Here is a 16,465-nt window from a genome sequence, read left to right as displayed (position 1 = left end):
GTATTTTTCTCCCTCATTCCAACTCTTGGTAGCTCTTCTGTGAATCTCTTAATTGTTCACCAGTTTCAGAATTTGGGGTTTCTTATGTTCTATTTAGTATGCTTTCGCTGTAGTCTCAATCATCCACTAAATTGGTTATCCCTGGATGCTTCAGATTTGTCATAATAATAACTAAGTTATTGTTTATTGAGGCAATTTAAAATCTACCAGCTATATTACATAATCTCCATATCTCCATGAAGATAGATAACATTAGATAACCATTTTTTTTGGTCACTCATGAGGCTTTTGAACTCGGCTTTGGCACTGTCTCTAAGCTCTTCAGCTCAAGGTGAGCACTCTACCACTTGAGCCACAGTACTACTTCTGGTTTTCTGGTGGTTAATTGAAGATAAGAGTGTCACAAACTTTCCTGCCCTGGCTCCAGCTGGCTTTGAACCTCAATCCTCAGATCTCAGCCTCCTGAGTAGCTAGGATTACGGGTGTGCGCTGCCAGCACTTGACTTTAGATAACATTTTTTATTGGCAATGAAATAAGTTAGAGAGTTAACTAAATTGGCCAGCATATTCAGGTAGAAAATGTTAGAGTTGGAATTTGCATTATGATCTGATTCTAAAGGTCGTCAGAGAGAGAGAGAGGGAGAGTGTGTATATGTACTGGGGCTTGAACTCAGGTGCAGTTGCTTAGTTTTTTTTGCTTAAGGCTAGTGCTGTACATCTTGAACCACAGCTCCACTTACAGCCTTTTTTGTTACTACCCCCTGATGGGCCATGCTCCTGTGTTGTTGTCATGATAGCCTCATTTGCCTTGTTTTCCTTTTTTGTGTGTGTCTGTCGTGGGGCCTCAACTCTGGGCCTGGGCGCTGTCCCTCAGCTCTTTAGCTCAAGGCTAGCGTTCTACCACTTGAGCCTCAGCGCCACTTCCAGCTTTTTCTGCTTATATGGTGCTGAGGAATCAAACCCAGGGCCTCATGCATGCAAGGCAAGCACTCTACCACTGAGCCATCTTCCCAGTCCCTTGTTTTTATTTTTTAAAAACAAATTAATTAGTAGGGCACAGGTTGCTTATACCCATAATCCTAGCTACTCAGGAAGCTAAGAAAATGAGGATCAGTGTTGCTGGCCAACCCAGGGAGGAAAGTCAATGAGGCTTTTATCTCCAGTTAACCACTCAGAAGCTGGAAATAGAGCTTACGTGGTAGAGTGCTATAGCTTTGAACAAAAAAGCTCTTTTTTGAACAAAAAAGTCTTAGGGCCTGAGTTTCAAGCCTTACTACCAACACACACATACACACATACAAACTAATTAAGTAATTTACTTGCTTGTTTGCTTGCTTACTTATTTACTTATTTAGACAGTGCAGAGCCTCACTGTGTAACCCAAGCTGGTCTGGAATTCCTAGTCTGACAGCAAGCCATGTGCTGATGCCTAGCTTGTAGCAGTTTTTTGTACAGAAACTTATATTACAGTTACTTATGAACATATTTGTCTCATTTTACAGTTATTTTTGGAGGATACAGACTTTATCTTTGTTGTTTTTTTTCCAAGAACAACCCCAGCCCTCATTTTTCATTTTGAAATAATTATGTACTCACAGAATATAGAAAAAATAATTTTAAAAAGTTTTTATGTCCTTCACCTACTTTCTCCAAAGTGTAGCATCTTAGTCATAGTACAAACTTAAACTTTAATACTATCTACTAGTCTAAGTCTCTATTCTGTTGTCACCGTGCATTACTGTTTTTTGTTTGGTTTTGTAAAGAAGGAATTGAACCCAGGGGCTTCATAGCTATTAACTTAGTATGAACAAGGCCCTGGGTTCAGTCCCTAGCACTACAAAAGAAAGAGGAGGGGGTGAGGAGGAAGGAAGGAGGAGAGTATAGGGAAGGAAGGAAGGAAATCAATCCCTAGCACTACAAAAGAAAGGTGGGGGGGAGAGTTGGGAGGGGCAAAACTGGGAGAAAATGTTGGAGGTAGTGACACTATTCAAAAAGAAAGGCATTCATGCCAGGCACTGGTGGCTCATGCTTGTAATCCTAGCTACTCAGGAGACTGAGATCTGAGGATCTTGGTTCAAAGCCAGCCTATGCAGAAAAGTCCTTGAGACTCTTAGCACCAATTAACCACCAGAAAACCGGAAGTGGCAGAGTGGCTCAAGTGGCAAAGTGCTCCCCTTGAGTGGAAGAGCGCAGAGACTGCACCCAGGCCCAGAGTTTAAGCACCACTACTTCATTCATTACCTGACTTATATAACCCCTCTGTACATCGCCTTTACAATAAAATATTTTTTAAAAAGAGGATGGGAAGGAAGGAAGGAAAGTTCAAACAGTGCATATGCTGTCAGAACTTTCATGTCAGACGTTTTAATGACTCAGTTTCTAGATCTACTTTAAAATACAGATTTCTGCTGGGCACCAGTGGTGCCCACTTACAGTCTTAAGGTACTCACAAGGCTGAGATTGGAGGGTTGTGGTTCAAAGCCAGCCTAGGCAGGAAAGTCCATTATCTCCACTTAACCAGTAAAAGCCAAGGAAGAGCATGAGCCCTGAGTTTAAGTCCCAGTACTGACACAAAAATACAGATTTTAAAGGTAGACATTACACCCAGTTTTATTATTTTTGGGGGTAGGGAGGGTCTGGTCGTGGGGCCTGAACTCTGGGCTTGGGCGCCGTCCCTCAGCTCTTCAGCTCCAGGCTAGCGCTCTACCACTTGAGCCACAGTGCCACTTGCAGCTTTTTTCTTTTTGCTTATGTGGTGCTGAGGAATCAAACCCAGGGCCTCAAGCATGCAAGGCAAGTGCTCTACCACTGAGCCACCTTCCCAGCCCCTACACCCAGTTTTATAAACCCAGCAAATGAAGGCAGCTATTCAATTACAAAAGAACAGAAAAAAGTCTGATACTGGCCAGGTGCCAGTGGCTCATGCCTATAATCCTTGCTACTCAGGATGCTGAGATCTGAAGATCACGGTTCAAAGCCAGCCCGGACAGGAAAGTCTGTGAGACTCTTATCTCCAATAAACCACCAGAAAACTGGAAGTAGTGCTGTGGCTCAAGTGGTAGAGCACTAGCCTTGAACTGAAGAGCTGAGGGACAGCGCCCAGGCCCAGAGTTCAAGCCCCATGACTGACAAAAAAAAAGTCATAATTATGAAAGTGGCTATATGTATATAGTTATGTTCTGTATGATTTATTTTCTCCACCCACATTGTGAATATTGAGGTGATTGTAAGTGTTGTAATCACTAAAGCTGGAGTGTTCAGTCCTTAAGCCAGATGGAAGAAGGAAACATGAAGTTAATGGGCAGCCATGCAGTGGGAAAAGACCATTGGGTATATTTTTAGATCATTGAGAATTACCACTTGCTGAGTAGCCCTAATGGAATTATGTAGTGTGAATTAGAACACGAAGAATAAGTTGTTGAATGTAATAAAATTGTTGAGGAAAGAGTAATAATCAAAAGACTGAGTCTGAATCTTAGTCTCAATTCTGTCTCTAGGAGAAAAACCTTTCCTTTGTGAAGCCCAAGGATGTGGCCGTTCCTTTGCTGAGTATTCAAGCCTCCGAAAACATCTGGTGGTTCACTCAGGTATCAAAACTTGTACCATTTGTAGATTGCGGGTAAACTAGTAGAGGAATAGAAGTCTAAAAATAAACAGACTCTTTACTGTAAAGGCATTGGGACTCCTTATAACTAAGCCAGAAACCAAGATCCTTAATAATTGCATTCAAAGGCTTTCTAAACAGTAGAGAGAAATCAGTGGTTTCCAGCTGAGTCATGGAGGTCCTTCTGAGATCTTTCAGTTTGTTTGACACTGTCCTGGGTGCTTTATAACGTCAAACAAGAGCAAAGTAAGAAAACTGCTGTTAATGACAACAGCACCAGGAATATCACTGCCTTCTGAGAAGCTGTTGGTAATCTTATTTCAGTTGCCATTTTGGCAGAAACTGGCTTTGGTTATTTAGATACTTTATGGTTTCTAGAATCTTAGATTTACCTGTAGAAGAAGAAAGAACAACCTAGTGTCTTGTTTTCTGAACCTAGTATCTTGTTTTCTGTTTTGCAGCCTTAAATTTGATCATTTCATGCAGATGACCTGGTCTTTTCTGCTAAAGATGTCTTTCAAAATATTTGAAAATGTACTCTATGATCCAAGACTTTTTAAGCTTAGGAGAGGAAGCTAAAATATTTTTCCTTTCCCTTTTTCCCAAAGTCAGTACTTAGGAGACAGGAAATTGCAACTTCAAGATCAGTCTGAACTACTACTTTTTTGGTCAGTCATGGGGCTTGAATTCTGGACCTGCACACTGTCCCTGAGTTCTCAGCTCAAGGCTCTACCACTTGAGCCACAGTGCCACTTAGGTTTTCTGGTACTTAATTGGAAATAAGAGTCTCACTGGGTCTGATTCCTGTGAGACATGGTTTATAACATTGAAAACACACTGGAAATATTGTTTCATAAGATAGGAATCTAGGGGCTGGAAAGGTGGCTCAGTGGTAGAGTGCTTGCCTTGCATGCATGAGGCCCTGGGTTCCATTCCTCAGCACCACATAAGCAGAAAAAGCTGGAAGTGGCTCTGTGGCTGAAGTGGTAGTACTAGCCCTGAGCAAAAAAGGAAGCTCAGGTTGCCCATGTAATTGTAACTCCTCTGTACAGTATTTTCACAATAAAAAAAAAAAAAGAAGCTCAGGATAGTACCCAGGTCCTGAGTTCAAGCCCCAGGACTGGCCAAAAAAAAAGTCCATGACAGCTGGCACCATAGCTCACACCTGTAATCTTTGATGAAATGACAAAGCCTCTAATTTTCCCAGATATTGTCAGATTCTCTGCTACAGAGTTTGTAGTCTTTTGCATTCATATCAACAATGAAGAATGTTTTTTGTTTTTTTTAATCAGTTTTAAGTTTATTGCCAGTATTTACAAGTTGAGGAATTTTATCTAAAAATCTTCATTTCTAGCTTCTCTTAAAAAAAAAAAAAAGGCCGGGTACCAGTGGCTCACGCCTGTAATCCAAGCTACTCAGGAGGCTGAGATGTGAGGATTGAGGTTCAAAGCCAGCCCAGGCAGGAAAATCCGTGAGATTTTATCTCCAATTAACCACTGTGGCTCAAGTGGTAGAGTGCTCACCTAGAGCTGAAGAACTGAGGGACAGTGCCCAGGCCCAGAGTGCAAGCCCCTTGACTGACAAAATACATTTAAAAAATCAAGAATCTATTTTGCAGTGCTAGGCCTCAGACTATTTATTAATAATTGGCTAGAAATAAATAGCAGCTAACTCTTTTACAAGGAAGATATTATCTAGGTTATAGTGACCCCATTGGCCACTCATGCCGTGGGTATGAGATTTTTTTTTACCCCTTCTCTGAGTATGGTACTCCTAGTAGTATGGAGACCAAGAATTTTGGACTTAACGTCATAGAAGTCATTGTGTTAGAAGAGCCATCAGTGTAAATGTTGGAGACCTTGAATGGTGACAGGGAATAGGATGGGATATTATGAACTTAGTATTGAAATCCTAAGGTATGAAGGTGGGTACATGTTCTAGAGGTCCATGGAAAACTGTCTAGGAAAGGGAAATACTTTAGTGTGATTGTCATGATCCCATACTGAAGAGACTCTTTTAAAGGTACATAACAGTGAGTCTGGAAAGTACTTACCGGTGGTGTGAGCAATGTGTGTGCTGAGTTATCCTGGTATACTATGGAAGGTTGGGAAACTGGGAAGATGGAGAATGGAAAAGGAGCAGCTTCTTATGTTTCATATTCTCTGGCCTTCTCCATCTAGGTCTTCAATCTACTCACTTGCCATCAGAAATATAGATGTGTCTTTGGCTCCCCTGACTTCATCTTGTCTCTTTCAGGTGAGAAGCCTCATCAATGCCAAGTCTGTGGAAAGACCTTCTCTCAGAGTGGGAGTAGAAATGTGCACATGAGAAAGCATCACTTGCAACTAGGAGCATCAGGAAGTCAAGAGCAGGAGCAGACTGGTGAGGAGGGTAGACATAAGGGAAAGCTGTGTTCAAAGAGCCAAGTCACTGTCCTTCCTGCCTGCCTACCAAGAGAATTTTTTTTGGGGGGGGTGTTGGTTGTGGGCCTAAACTCTGGGCCTGGGTGCTGTCCTTCAGCTCTTCAGCTCAAGACTAGCGTTCTACAATTGAGCCACAGCACCACTTCCTGCTTTTTGTGCTTATATGGTGCTGAGGAATGGAACCCAGGGCCTCATGCATGCAAGGCAAGCGCTCTACCACTGAGCCACCTTCCCATCCCCCCCAATAGATTTTTTTGGGTTCCGTTTTGGGTGGAGAGAACTGGTCTCATTGGACACCAAGTACAAGCTTTCCCCAACCATACAAAATAAGAAACTCATATATAAGGTGTAAGATCCTAGAACAGGTAGTTTCAAAAGTTCCTCTAGAGATTAGACCAATGCCTAACATGCATGAGACCCTGATTTTGAACCTCAACACCATGCACATGCACAGAAATTTTATACGTATGTATGTATGTATGTATATGTATCTGTCTGTTTGTCTATCCATCCATCCATCTATCCTATTGTTGTTTCTCCCTAGTGGCAAACATTTGTAGTCTTAGTACTTACTTGGGAGGTTTAGGCTTGAAGCTCACTTGTGGCCAAGAGTTTAAGACCAGCCTGAGGGCTGGGAAGGTGGCTCAGTGGTAGAGCGCTTGCCTTGCATGCATGAGGCCCTGGGTTCGATTCCTCAGCACCACATAAGTGGTGCTGTGGCTCGTGGTAGAGTGCTAGCCTTGAGCTGAAGAGCTGAGGGACAGCGCCCAGGCCCAGAGTTCAGGCCCCATGACCAGACCAAAAAAAAAGACCAGCTTCAGGGCTGGGAATGTGGCTTAGTGGTAGAGTGCCTGCCTAGCCACATGAAGACTTTGATTCCTCAGTACCACATAAACAGAAAAGGCCGACGTGGCTCTGTGGCTCAAGTGGTAGCGTGCCAGCCTTGAGCAAAAGCAGCTCAGGGGAAGTGCCGGAGACCCTTAATTCAAGCTCCAAGACTGGCAAAAAAAAAAAAAAAAGACCAGCCTAGATAACGTGGTGAGACACACCTCCCCCTCCATACTAGGAAGTTCAGTGTGGTGCTGCTGCTCACCTGTCATTCTAGCACTTGGAAGGTGAGGCAGGAGGATTGCAAATGTGAGGCCAGCCCAGGCTCCATAGTAAGATTGACTCAAAACAAACAAAACTCACCGGGTACCCATAGCTCATGCCTGTATTCCTAACTACTCAGGAGGCTGAGATCGGAGGATCACAGTTCAAAGCCAACCTGGACAGGAAAGTCTGTGAGACTCTTACCTTCAATTAACCACCAGAAAACTGGAAGTGGCGCTGTGGCTCAAGTGGTAGAGCACTCACCTTGAGCTGAAGAGCTGAGGGACAGCACCCAGGCCCCGAGTTCAAGCCCCATGACTGACAAAAATAAAAGACCCAAAAAACAGAAGTTCCTCTAGTGATTTTGAGGTTGAATAGTGCTAATCCATGAACAAGCATTCATAGCACCATGATAAGAGATTTCTATGTGACATGAGCTCAAGTATTCTTTTTTTTTTGAGCTCAAGTATTTTTGCTTAGCAATTATAAGTACCTTTTGTTCTACCTTAAATTTGGTAATATTTAAATTTAATCATTCACTTCAAATATGTACAAGAATTTATTCATTCCATTTCATATGCTAATTCCACAGATGTCAGTCACAAGCAAGGGTACTTATCCTTAAGGTTCCCAGTCTTCCCTTCTAGGCTTAGTCTTATTTCTTGAAAATAGATGAAATAGGTGCATCTGAGATATAAATTAACAACTGATTCTGAAAGAGAAGGCTAGCTTCCTTGTGAAGGGAACTAAGGACCAGGCACAGCCTTGACTGCTGTATGTCTTTCACATCCTATTCTTTGTGCAGCTGAGCCACTCATGGGCAGTAGTTTGCTTGAAGAGGCTTCAGTACCCAGTAAAAACCTGGTGTCTATGAATTCTCAGTCAAGCCTTGGTGGAGAGTCCTTGAACCTACCAAATACCAATTCTATCCTGGGAGTTGATGATGGTAAGACTTCTGTCTCTCCTTTATTTGGGTAAAATGGTCTGCAAATAGGGACTAAGGAATGAGCTGTCTTCCAAAATGCAGTTTTCAGTCTTATTTCTTGATTTAACTCTGGTATTAGGTAGTATTTTATGTTATTATTTTCTGGATAATGGATGTTTTAAAAAAAAGTCCTTGAAGATGTTGTGAAATAATAAAGAGAAGAAAAAAAATTAAATTATCTGTAATCTTAGCATTTTCGCCCAATTATTTCTGTCTTTCCTGTTGCAGTTATGGAAGAACTTAACTTTTAAAACACTTAAGCAGAACATAACCAGGTTTACAAAGGAGATATAAGCCATAAACTTCTGGAGAAAAGAAAGGGCTCTCTAGGAAACAGGTGCTCCTCTCTGGTATAGAAAGTTCACCTAAGTTACACAGGCCAGGCCCTCTTCTCTGAAAAACTTAACCAGGTGAGGTCAGCATGCATTTATTCAGTGCCTACTGTGTGCCTGACAACATGGGAAAGACAAAATTAGCAGATAGGGATCTAAAAATTCAGTTGAGAAGTCAAAATGTACATATGTGCTTGAAACAACATTGAGTAAGATACTATATTTGCAAACATTAAGCTATATAGTATAAATTATATGGAATAGTTTGGAAGGGCAATATAAATACAAACTAATAGAATAAGTTTCTAAATTTGAGAGCTAAGTGGTTTATTTACAAACTATTTCCAGATTTTCATGGTGATCCCACTAATGAGCCTTTAGTAAGTGTGAGATCATGCTTTCGTTATTCATAATGGTCAGATGTGGTAGCATATGTCTATAATCCGAACATTTGGGTGGCAGAGGCAAGAAGATCCTGAGTTTGTGGCCAGCCTTTGTTGCATGATGAGACACTATCCCAATGTTTGTGTAGAGCCTAGAAAGCCCAGAATAATATGCTACCATAGCATACCTCCTCTGGTTCATGTTCACTACTGGTAGAAACTAAAGCAGGAGGTTATAGAATGTCATGGAACTGTTTCATCAGCCTTACTAAAGAAGCAAATCTCAAAGAAGGAAGTGATGTTAAGTAGGTACTTTGGATGCAGAACTAACAAGTTCTTGACCTGTACATATTTTGCTGTTACTATTGGTGACTGCTTCTAGGGCTGGCTCTGGTTTTCTGATCTGCCTGCTTGTGCAACTTTTGCTGATTTATACATCATCTTAATTCAAGTAACAATGCTAAATCTTATTGTTCTAAATTGGTTTGTTGAAAAATAGTCAACTACCAAAATTTCCTGCTTTTACTTCTCATCCTCTTTTTTTAATACTTTGCAAATTTACTAACAATGTTTATCAGACAAGAATTAACTTGAAAGGAATATAGGAACATGAGATTCTGCTGTTTAGGGAATAGTTTTAGCACTTCTTAATGAAAGGCTTGAAGAGGCGGGAATTATATTTGTGGACTTGCTTTTCATTGAAAATCATTTTTCTTTTGTTTCACAGAGGTGCTTACTGAAGGATCCCCACGTCCCTTGTCTTCAGTGCCTGATGTAACACATCACTTGGTGACCATGCAGTCAGGAAGGCAGTCATATGAAGTTTCTGTCTTAACTGCAGTAAATCCACAGGAGGTAAAGCTTGCTCTTGCTCTTTGTTTCTTTGCTGAGTTAAATGGAGAATGATTTCCTAATTATTCTAGTTTAGTTGATGTGAAAAAAATCTCCAATTTTCATCTGGGCACTGGTGGCTCATGCCTGTAATTCTAGCTACTCAGGAGGGCTGAGATCTGAGGATGGAGGTTTGAAGCCAGCCCTGGCAGGAAAGTCCATGAGACTCTTACCTGTAATTAACCACCAGAAAACTGGAAGTGGCACTGTGGCCCAAAGTGGTATAATGCTAGCCTTGAGCAAAAAGAGCTCAGAAACAGCAGTCAGGCCCTAAATTGACTGACCAGGAATTCTTTTTGTTTTTTTTTTTTGTTTTTGCCGGTTGTGGGGCCTGAACTCTGGGCCTGGGTGCTGTCCCTCAGCTCTTCAGCTCAAGGCTAGCGCTCTACCACTTGAGCCACAGCGCCACTTGTGGCTTTTTCTGCATATGTGGTGCTGAGGAATCGAACCCAGGGCCTCATGCATGCAAGGCAAGCACTCTACCACTGAGCCACCTTCCCAGTCCTGACCAGGAATTCTTGAGGTTCTATTTCCTGTAAACTGACCAGAGCACCTTTAAGCTTGAGTCCAGTTTGAAAGGAGCCTAGTGTTAGGGTCTTGTGTGTTAATTGATCTGTCACACCTGGACTCTTGAGTTTTAGAGTTACTTTGTACACATTCCCTAAGCAGTGGTGAATGATCCTTCTGTTCTTTACCTCCCTATAATGTGAAAATTAAAATGCTTTTTTAAAAAATTATTTTTTTTGGTCCATCCTGGGGCTTGAACTCCAAGCCTGGCACTGTCCCTGAGCTCTGCTCTACCATTTGAACCACAGCACCACTTGTTTTTTGGTGGTTAATTGGAGATAAGAGTCTCACAGAGGGCTGGGAAGGTAGCTCAGTGGTAGAGTGCCTGCCTCGCATGCATGAGGCCCTGGGTTCGATTCCTCAGCACTATATAAGCAGAAAAAGCCAGAAGTGGGACTGTGGCTCAAGTGGTAGAGCGCTAGCCTTGAGCTGAAGAGCTGAAGGACAGCGCCCAAGCCCAGAGTTCAGGCCCAACGACTGGCAAAAAAAAAGAATCTCACAGACTTTTCCTGCCCAGGCTGGCTTTGAACCACGATCCTCAGATCTCAGCCTCCTAAGTAGCTAGGATTACAGGCATGAGCCACTGATGCCCAGCTTATTTTTTAAAATTTTTATTTATTTATATTTGTGTCAGGCTGAGGCTTGAACTCAGGATCTGGGCTTTTTTTTTTTTTTTTTTGCTTAAGGCTAGCACTCTAGCAGTGCTTAGAGCTCCACTTTCAGCTTTTTTGTGGTTAATTAGAGATAAGAGTCTCACAGACTTTTACAGGTATAAGCCACCAGTGCCCAAATACATTGATAATGATGTTACAAATACCTAGATGTTCCTTGATACAAAACCAGTAATCTCACCACTGAATTTTTTTTGCGGGGGAGGGGTTGTCAGTCATGGGGCTTGAAATCTGGGCCTGGGCAGTGTTCCTCAGCTCTTCAGCTCAAGGTGAGCACTCTACCATTTGAGCCACAGCACCACTTCTGGTTTTCTGGTGGTTAATTGGAGATAAGAGTCTCAGACTTTCCTGCCCGGGCTGGCTTTGAACCACAATCCTCAGATCCAGCTTCCTGAGTAGCTAGGATTACAGGCTTGAGCAACTGGTGCCTAGCTTGAAACAGTATTTTTTTGCTGTAGTTAACATGGCAGCATCATGAAGTGGCCAGAGTGCTGTCCCAAGGCCAATATCTGAATAAGATGGCTCAATGCATGTTGTTTTTTTCCTTTGAAACTAGCTATCCTGATTTATATCTCAGTGAATTTTTTTTATCCACTGTTCTTAATCTTTTACTTAGAATGAATTACTTTTTCTATAACATGATCTAGATTTGCTTTCACTCTCTTACAGTTACTAAATCAAGGAGATTTAACGGAAAGACGGACATGAGCAGAGCATGGGCCCTGACTCTCGGTGGAGCAACTCTGTCTAATCACAGAATCTGTAGTGGGAAAAGGATCCAGAGGCTCACTACCTGCCAGAACCAAAATGAAACTATAAAGGACAAGGCCCCACTTTGCCTGTGTTCATTTTAGCTGGCAGAGAAGATGGATACATGAGCTCTTCAGCCACCATCTGATCCATACAAGGAGCAAAGCAGTGACTTAGGCAATTGAACTTGCCTCTCTTCTCACTGCAAAATTTGGGATAGCCATCTCCCAAAAGTGAATTAATTATGTGTTGGTTAAAGTTTTTCTTTATGACTATTGAGGGGAGGTTTTGCTTTGAAGACTTTTCATCTCAGACTCAGTCTTTTCACATGGATAAAATGTCTAGCCACCAACCTGGAACTTGAGTTTTCAAGATGCCTTGTTGCTTTGAAGAAGGGAGTGATGTCAATTCTGTTGTAGCATTCTCCCTTTTGCAACCTGAGTAAAAGGACTCTCAGCCACAGGGCTGAACAAAATAAATTACTTGAATCTCCCTTTGGCCCAGGCTGAGGTACTATCTTGTCTATATATCTCTACTCAGTCACTTTGCTTTCTTTGTTTATGAAACGTAAGATAGCATGTTAAGAGGGCTTTTTGTTTAAGTTAAAAAAAAATCACATGATCCAGAGCTTCAGTTTTTCCCTTAAATAAACAAAACAGCCCAGTCAGTTCATTGTTTTTTGTTTTAGTAACAACTTTTCTTTGAGAGATGAAGAAAATGATTTCACCTCTTTAAGATTGGGCACTGAGGGCTGGCAAAGTAACTCAAGGGGTACAGCAACCTACCTAGCAAGACTTTGAGTTCAAACTACATCTGAAGAAGAAAAAAAAAGATCTGTATAAGGCGCTGACTTGTTATTAAGATACCATGCAGGTAAGACTGAACTGGGAAATTTTAGGAGACATTACAAGGATTATCCTAGTTGCTAACTGACAACTGATAACCACAAGAAAAGACCATGTCTGCATCTAGATCAGTGGCAATAATGATAGGTAATTTTTAATTTTCCCAGAATAATTGTTAAAGTAGAACATGAGAAATTTGCTCCTTTAGAGATATTCTTGCCTTTTTTTTTTGGTTAGTCATGGGGCTTGAAATCAGTACTTTGCGCTATGTCCCTTAGCTTCTGCCACTGAAAGCTAGTACTTTACTACTTTAAGCCACAGTGTCTTTCCGGTTTTCTGGTGGTTGAATCTTACAGACTTTACTGCCAAGGCTGACTTTAAACTGTGATCCTCAGATCTCAGCCTCCTGAGTAGTTAGGATTACAGTATGAGTTACTGGCACCTGACTAAAATAGCCAGTCTTAAGGAGAAGGAAGATATCCCAAAGATCATCTACTAGTAGAACATCATGGCTGTTGAGAAATTTTGAGTTTATTTAAAATTAACAATGCTGATACATACATACAGTAGAAGTTCTAAACAGATAACAGGAAAGAATTCTGTTTTTAAGTTCTTAATTTGTTAATGAGATGCATAATTCTACTGTAGACCAAGTGTTTGGCAATTACTTGTATTCTTTTTTTCTTCTTCTTTTGTTGGTCCTGTGGTTTGAACTCAAGGCCTGGGTACTGTCCCTGAGCTTCCTTTGGTGAAGGCTAGCACTTGAGCCATAGTAACACTTGGGCTTTTTCTGTTTATATGGTACTGAGGGATTGAATCTAGAGCTTCATGCATGGTAGGCAAGCACTCTACCACTAAGCCACATTTCCAGCTTCTACTTGTATTCTTTTTTTTGTTTTTTTGTTTTGTTTTCTTTTTGGTCCAGTCGTGGGGCCTGAACTCTGGGCCCCTCAGCTCTTCAGCTCAAGGCTACTGCTCTACCACTTGAGCCACGGTGCCACTTCTGGTTTTTTCTTTTTTGCTTATGTGGTGCTGAGAATCGAACCCAGGGCCTCGTGCATGCAAGGCAAGCGCTCTACCACTGAGCCACCTTCCCAGCCCTCTGCTTGTATTCTTGTTTGTTTTTTTTTGGTCCGGTCGTGGGGCCTGAACTCTGGGCCTGGGCGCTGTCCCTCAGCTCTTCAGCTCAAGGATAGCGCTCTACCACTTGAGCCACAGCGCCACTTCCGGCTTTTTTCTTTTTGCTTATGTGGTGCTGAGGAATCAAACCCAGGACCTCATGCATGCAAGGCAAGCTCTCTACCACTGAGCCACTATCCCAGCCCCCTCTGCTTGTATTCTTAAAACACCAGTTTTTGTTTCTTGTAGCCTTACTTTGATACTGAGCCTTGATTCTCAACCTGGGACAACTTTGCTTCCTAGGGTGCATTTTGGCAATACCTGAAGACATTTTTGGTTGTCATAACTGGAAGAGGGGCGTTACAGGCATCCAATGGATAGAGGCCTTGGATGTTGCATCCTACTATGTACAGTACAGTTCTATCCCCTAGTCATCAACAAGAAACTACCTGGCCCAAAATATCAGGTGCTGGGCATGAAAGAACATGTGGTAAGGCTACAACTTTGTTATCTCCCATGAGCTGAATCTGATAAACTGATTTATTTTACCTATACAATATATCTAAATCTTAATTGCCAACATGCAAATTTTTGACTTATACTGAAAATATAGTTGTCCTGGCAAGTCTGGACTTACATTCCAGCAGGGTTTGTACTCTCTAGTCTACTCTCATTTTAAACCCTGCCCTTTCAACCCTCTATGTTTTCTAACCAGCTTGGATAGGCATTTGGCCTTGTGCCCTGTCTTGTATACATATTCAAGTGCCAGACAAAAGAAAGAAGCCTTATCTCTGGCTGACCCCTCCACCCTGAGCTTTTCCACTTTGATTCCCCGGAACTGCTCGATCATCTGTTACTTTTTCCTATTTTCTAACAGTTGCCATGCCCCAAATCCGAGTTTTTCCTGACTTAACTCATGGTTAGCTGCTTGATGATGTTCAATAGCAGTAAAGCTAAGTGGGCCGATTAAGCAAGTAGTTCGAGGTTGTGCAGTGATTCATGATACAGGTCCTCTTCCACTTCTTTCTTGGGGCCTGTAGGCAATTCTAGTGATGCTTCTAAATCCTTCTGTGGATACTTGATGCCAAGTTTTGTAGTCCCATGCATGCTACAAAATAATGGAAAAATTGATGGAACAGAACATTTTTAAGTTAAAGGAAGCACTGCAAAGTTTAAGAATGGTCTTAACATTTTGACTACAGAAGCTATAAAGGGACATTTCTGGATGAAAACAGGAATTAAAAGGAGGACTATTTGGACTTAAGAAAACAAAACTGAGGGCTGGGAAGGTGGCTCAGTGGTAGAGCGCTTGCCTTGCATGCCTGAGGCCCTGGGTTCGATTCCCCAGTACCACATAAGCAAAAAGAAAAAAGCCGGAAGTGGTGCTGTGGCTCAAGTGATAGAGCACTAGCCTTGAGCTGAAGAGCTGAGGGACAGCGCTCAGGCCCTGAGTTTAGGCCCCATGACAGGATCCAAAAAAAAAGGAAAAACAAAACTGAGTGCCAGTGGCTCAGGCCTATAATCCTAGCTACTCAGGAGGCTGAGAGCTGAAGACTGGGGTTCAAAGCCAGCTCAGGCAAGAAAGTCTATGAGACTTATCTTCAATTAACCACCAGTAAAAAGGTAACTAAAAAACAAAGCTCTGGGATAGCATCCAGGCCCTGAGTTCAAATCCCAGGACTGGCACAAAAGGAAAGAAAAAAAATAAAACCACAGTTGAGAATAATAGGAGATACTCTCTTTCCCTTTGACTTAGACAATATCAAAATGAATCATAAAGGAAGTGGGGCTAATGAGTTGCCTGGAAAGATTACTTCATTTTATAAAAAATTGAAGATTTTAAATTTTTTACTTAAAAAACATATATGCTGGGCATTGGTGGCTCATGCCTGTAATCCTAGCTACTCAGGAGGCTGAGATCTGAGGATCATGGTTCAAAGTCAGCCCTGGCAGGAATGTCTGTGAGACCTCAACCATCAGAAGAATGGAAGTGCTGCTGTGGCTTAAATGATAGAGTGCTCGCCTTGAGCTGAAGAGCTCAGGAACAGCGCCTACACCCAGAGTTCAAGCCTACAACCAATAACAACAACAAAACAAATGGATATATGTGATTTTTTTTCCCTAAAAATAAATACTTCTGACTCAGCATTAAGAACTGAAAAATGATCTGATTCAAATTGAATGGTTAGATTTTATTCACAACTACACTATTCTTAATTCAGATATGCTCTTCAAATGTCAAGTGTTAGTGGCTGTTCTGAAGTTTCCTTCTGGGGGCATTACGGGATATGTCAGTTTAGAGCTGCAGTATGAAGGCAGCGTCTCAGATTACCTAGGAGAATCTTTGACTTTGGCTTCCTTCCATTGTCCACTATTTTGACTCTTGTTTCTCACAAAATCTTCCTCCAGTCCCACCTGCTTCAGGGTGTCTCGATATTGTTGTTCTGCCTCTTTCCTGGCAAGATCCTGTGCATGAAAATACCAGTTGTAACTGTGTCTTGAATTGCCACATAACTCTATAAACAATATCCTTATATTTCCTCTTTTACCACCTCTGTGCTAGACAGATTGGCATGAGAGTGCTTTTGAGCTTCAGTGTGCAAGTGAACCCCCTAAGGATATTCTTAAAATGCAGGTCTTTCAGGGACCTACAATTCTGTACTTCTAACAGTTTGGAAACCCCCACTTTGAAAAGCAAGGACTTAGATTTGTGGGAGACAAGTAAGATCCAGATGAAACAAAAGGACTAAAAATATTTTAAGGGCTGGGAAGGTGGCTCAGTGGTAGAGTGCTTGTCTTGCAT

At 41.8% G+C, this 16,465-nt stretch overlaps 2 protein-coding genes across 4 annotated transcripts in view; one reads left to right on the top strand and one right to left on the bottom strand.

Annotated features, from left to right (window-relative positions):
• The window catches only part of Znf410 (zinc finger protein 410), a 37,219-nt gene extending 24,846 nt beyond the window's left edge, over nt 1-12,373 (top strand). For 2 of the 3 annotated variants that reach the window (XM_013016973.1, XM_013016957.1), the window contains 5 exons: nt 3,498-3,587; nt 5,861-5,986; nt 7,925-8,065; nt 9,547-9,674; nt 11,618-12,373. In XM_013016973.1, coding sequence (XP_012872427.1) covers nt 3,498-3,587; nt 5,861-5,986; nt 7,925-8,065; nt 9,547-9,674; nt 11,618-11,656 — 524 coding nt within the window. In that variant the 3' untranslated portion in view covers nt 11,657-12,373. The remainder of the gene's footprint in view (nt 1-3,497; nt 3,588-5,860; nt 5,987-7,924; nt 8,066-9,546; nt 9,675-11,617) is intronic. The other variant, XM_013016965.1, reaches the window with a different exon arrangement.
• Nucleotides 12,374-14,502: 2,129 nt separating this feature from the next.
• Fam161b (family with sequence similarity 161, member B) overlaps nt 14,503-16,465 on the bottom strand; it is an 18,845-nt gene continuing 16,882 nt past the window's right edge. The window contains exons 8-9 of the mRNA XM_013014732.1: nt 15,995-16,128; nt 14,503-14,770 (exon numbers count right to left, since the gene is read on the bottom strand). Of these exons, the coding sequence (XP_012870186.1) occupies nt 14,629-14,770; nt 15,995-16,128 (276 nt within the window). The 3' untranslated portion in view covers nt 14,503-14,628. The remainder of the gene's footprint in view (nt 14,771-15,994; nt 16,129-16,465) is intronic.

Source organism: Dipodomys ordii, unplaced genomic scaffold (assembly GCF_000151885.1).
Source record: "Dipodomys ordii isolate 6190 unplaced genomic scaffold, Dord_2.0 Scaffold2, whole genome shotgun sequence".
NCBI classification, from domain to species: Eukaryota; Metazoa; Chordata; class Mammalia; order Rodentia; family Heteromyidae; genus Dipodomys; species Dipodomys ordii.
Note: the sequence above shows the minus strand (reverse complement) of the source record. Positions and strands in the feature narration are given on the sequence as shown.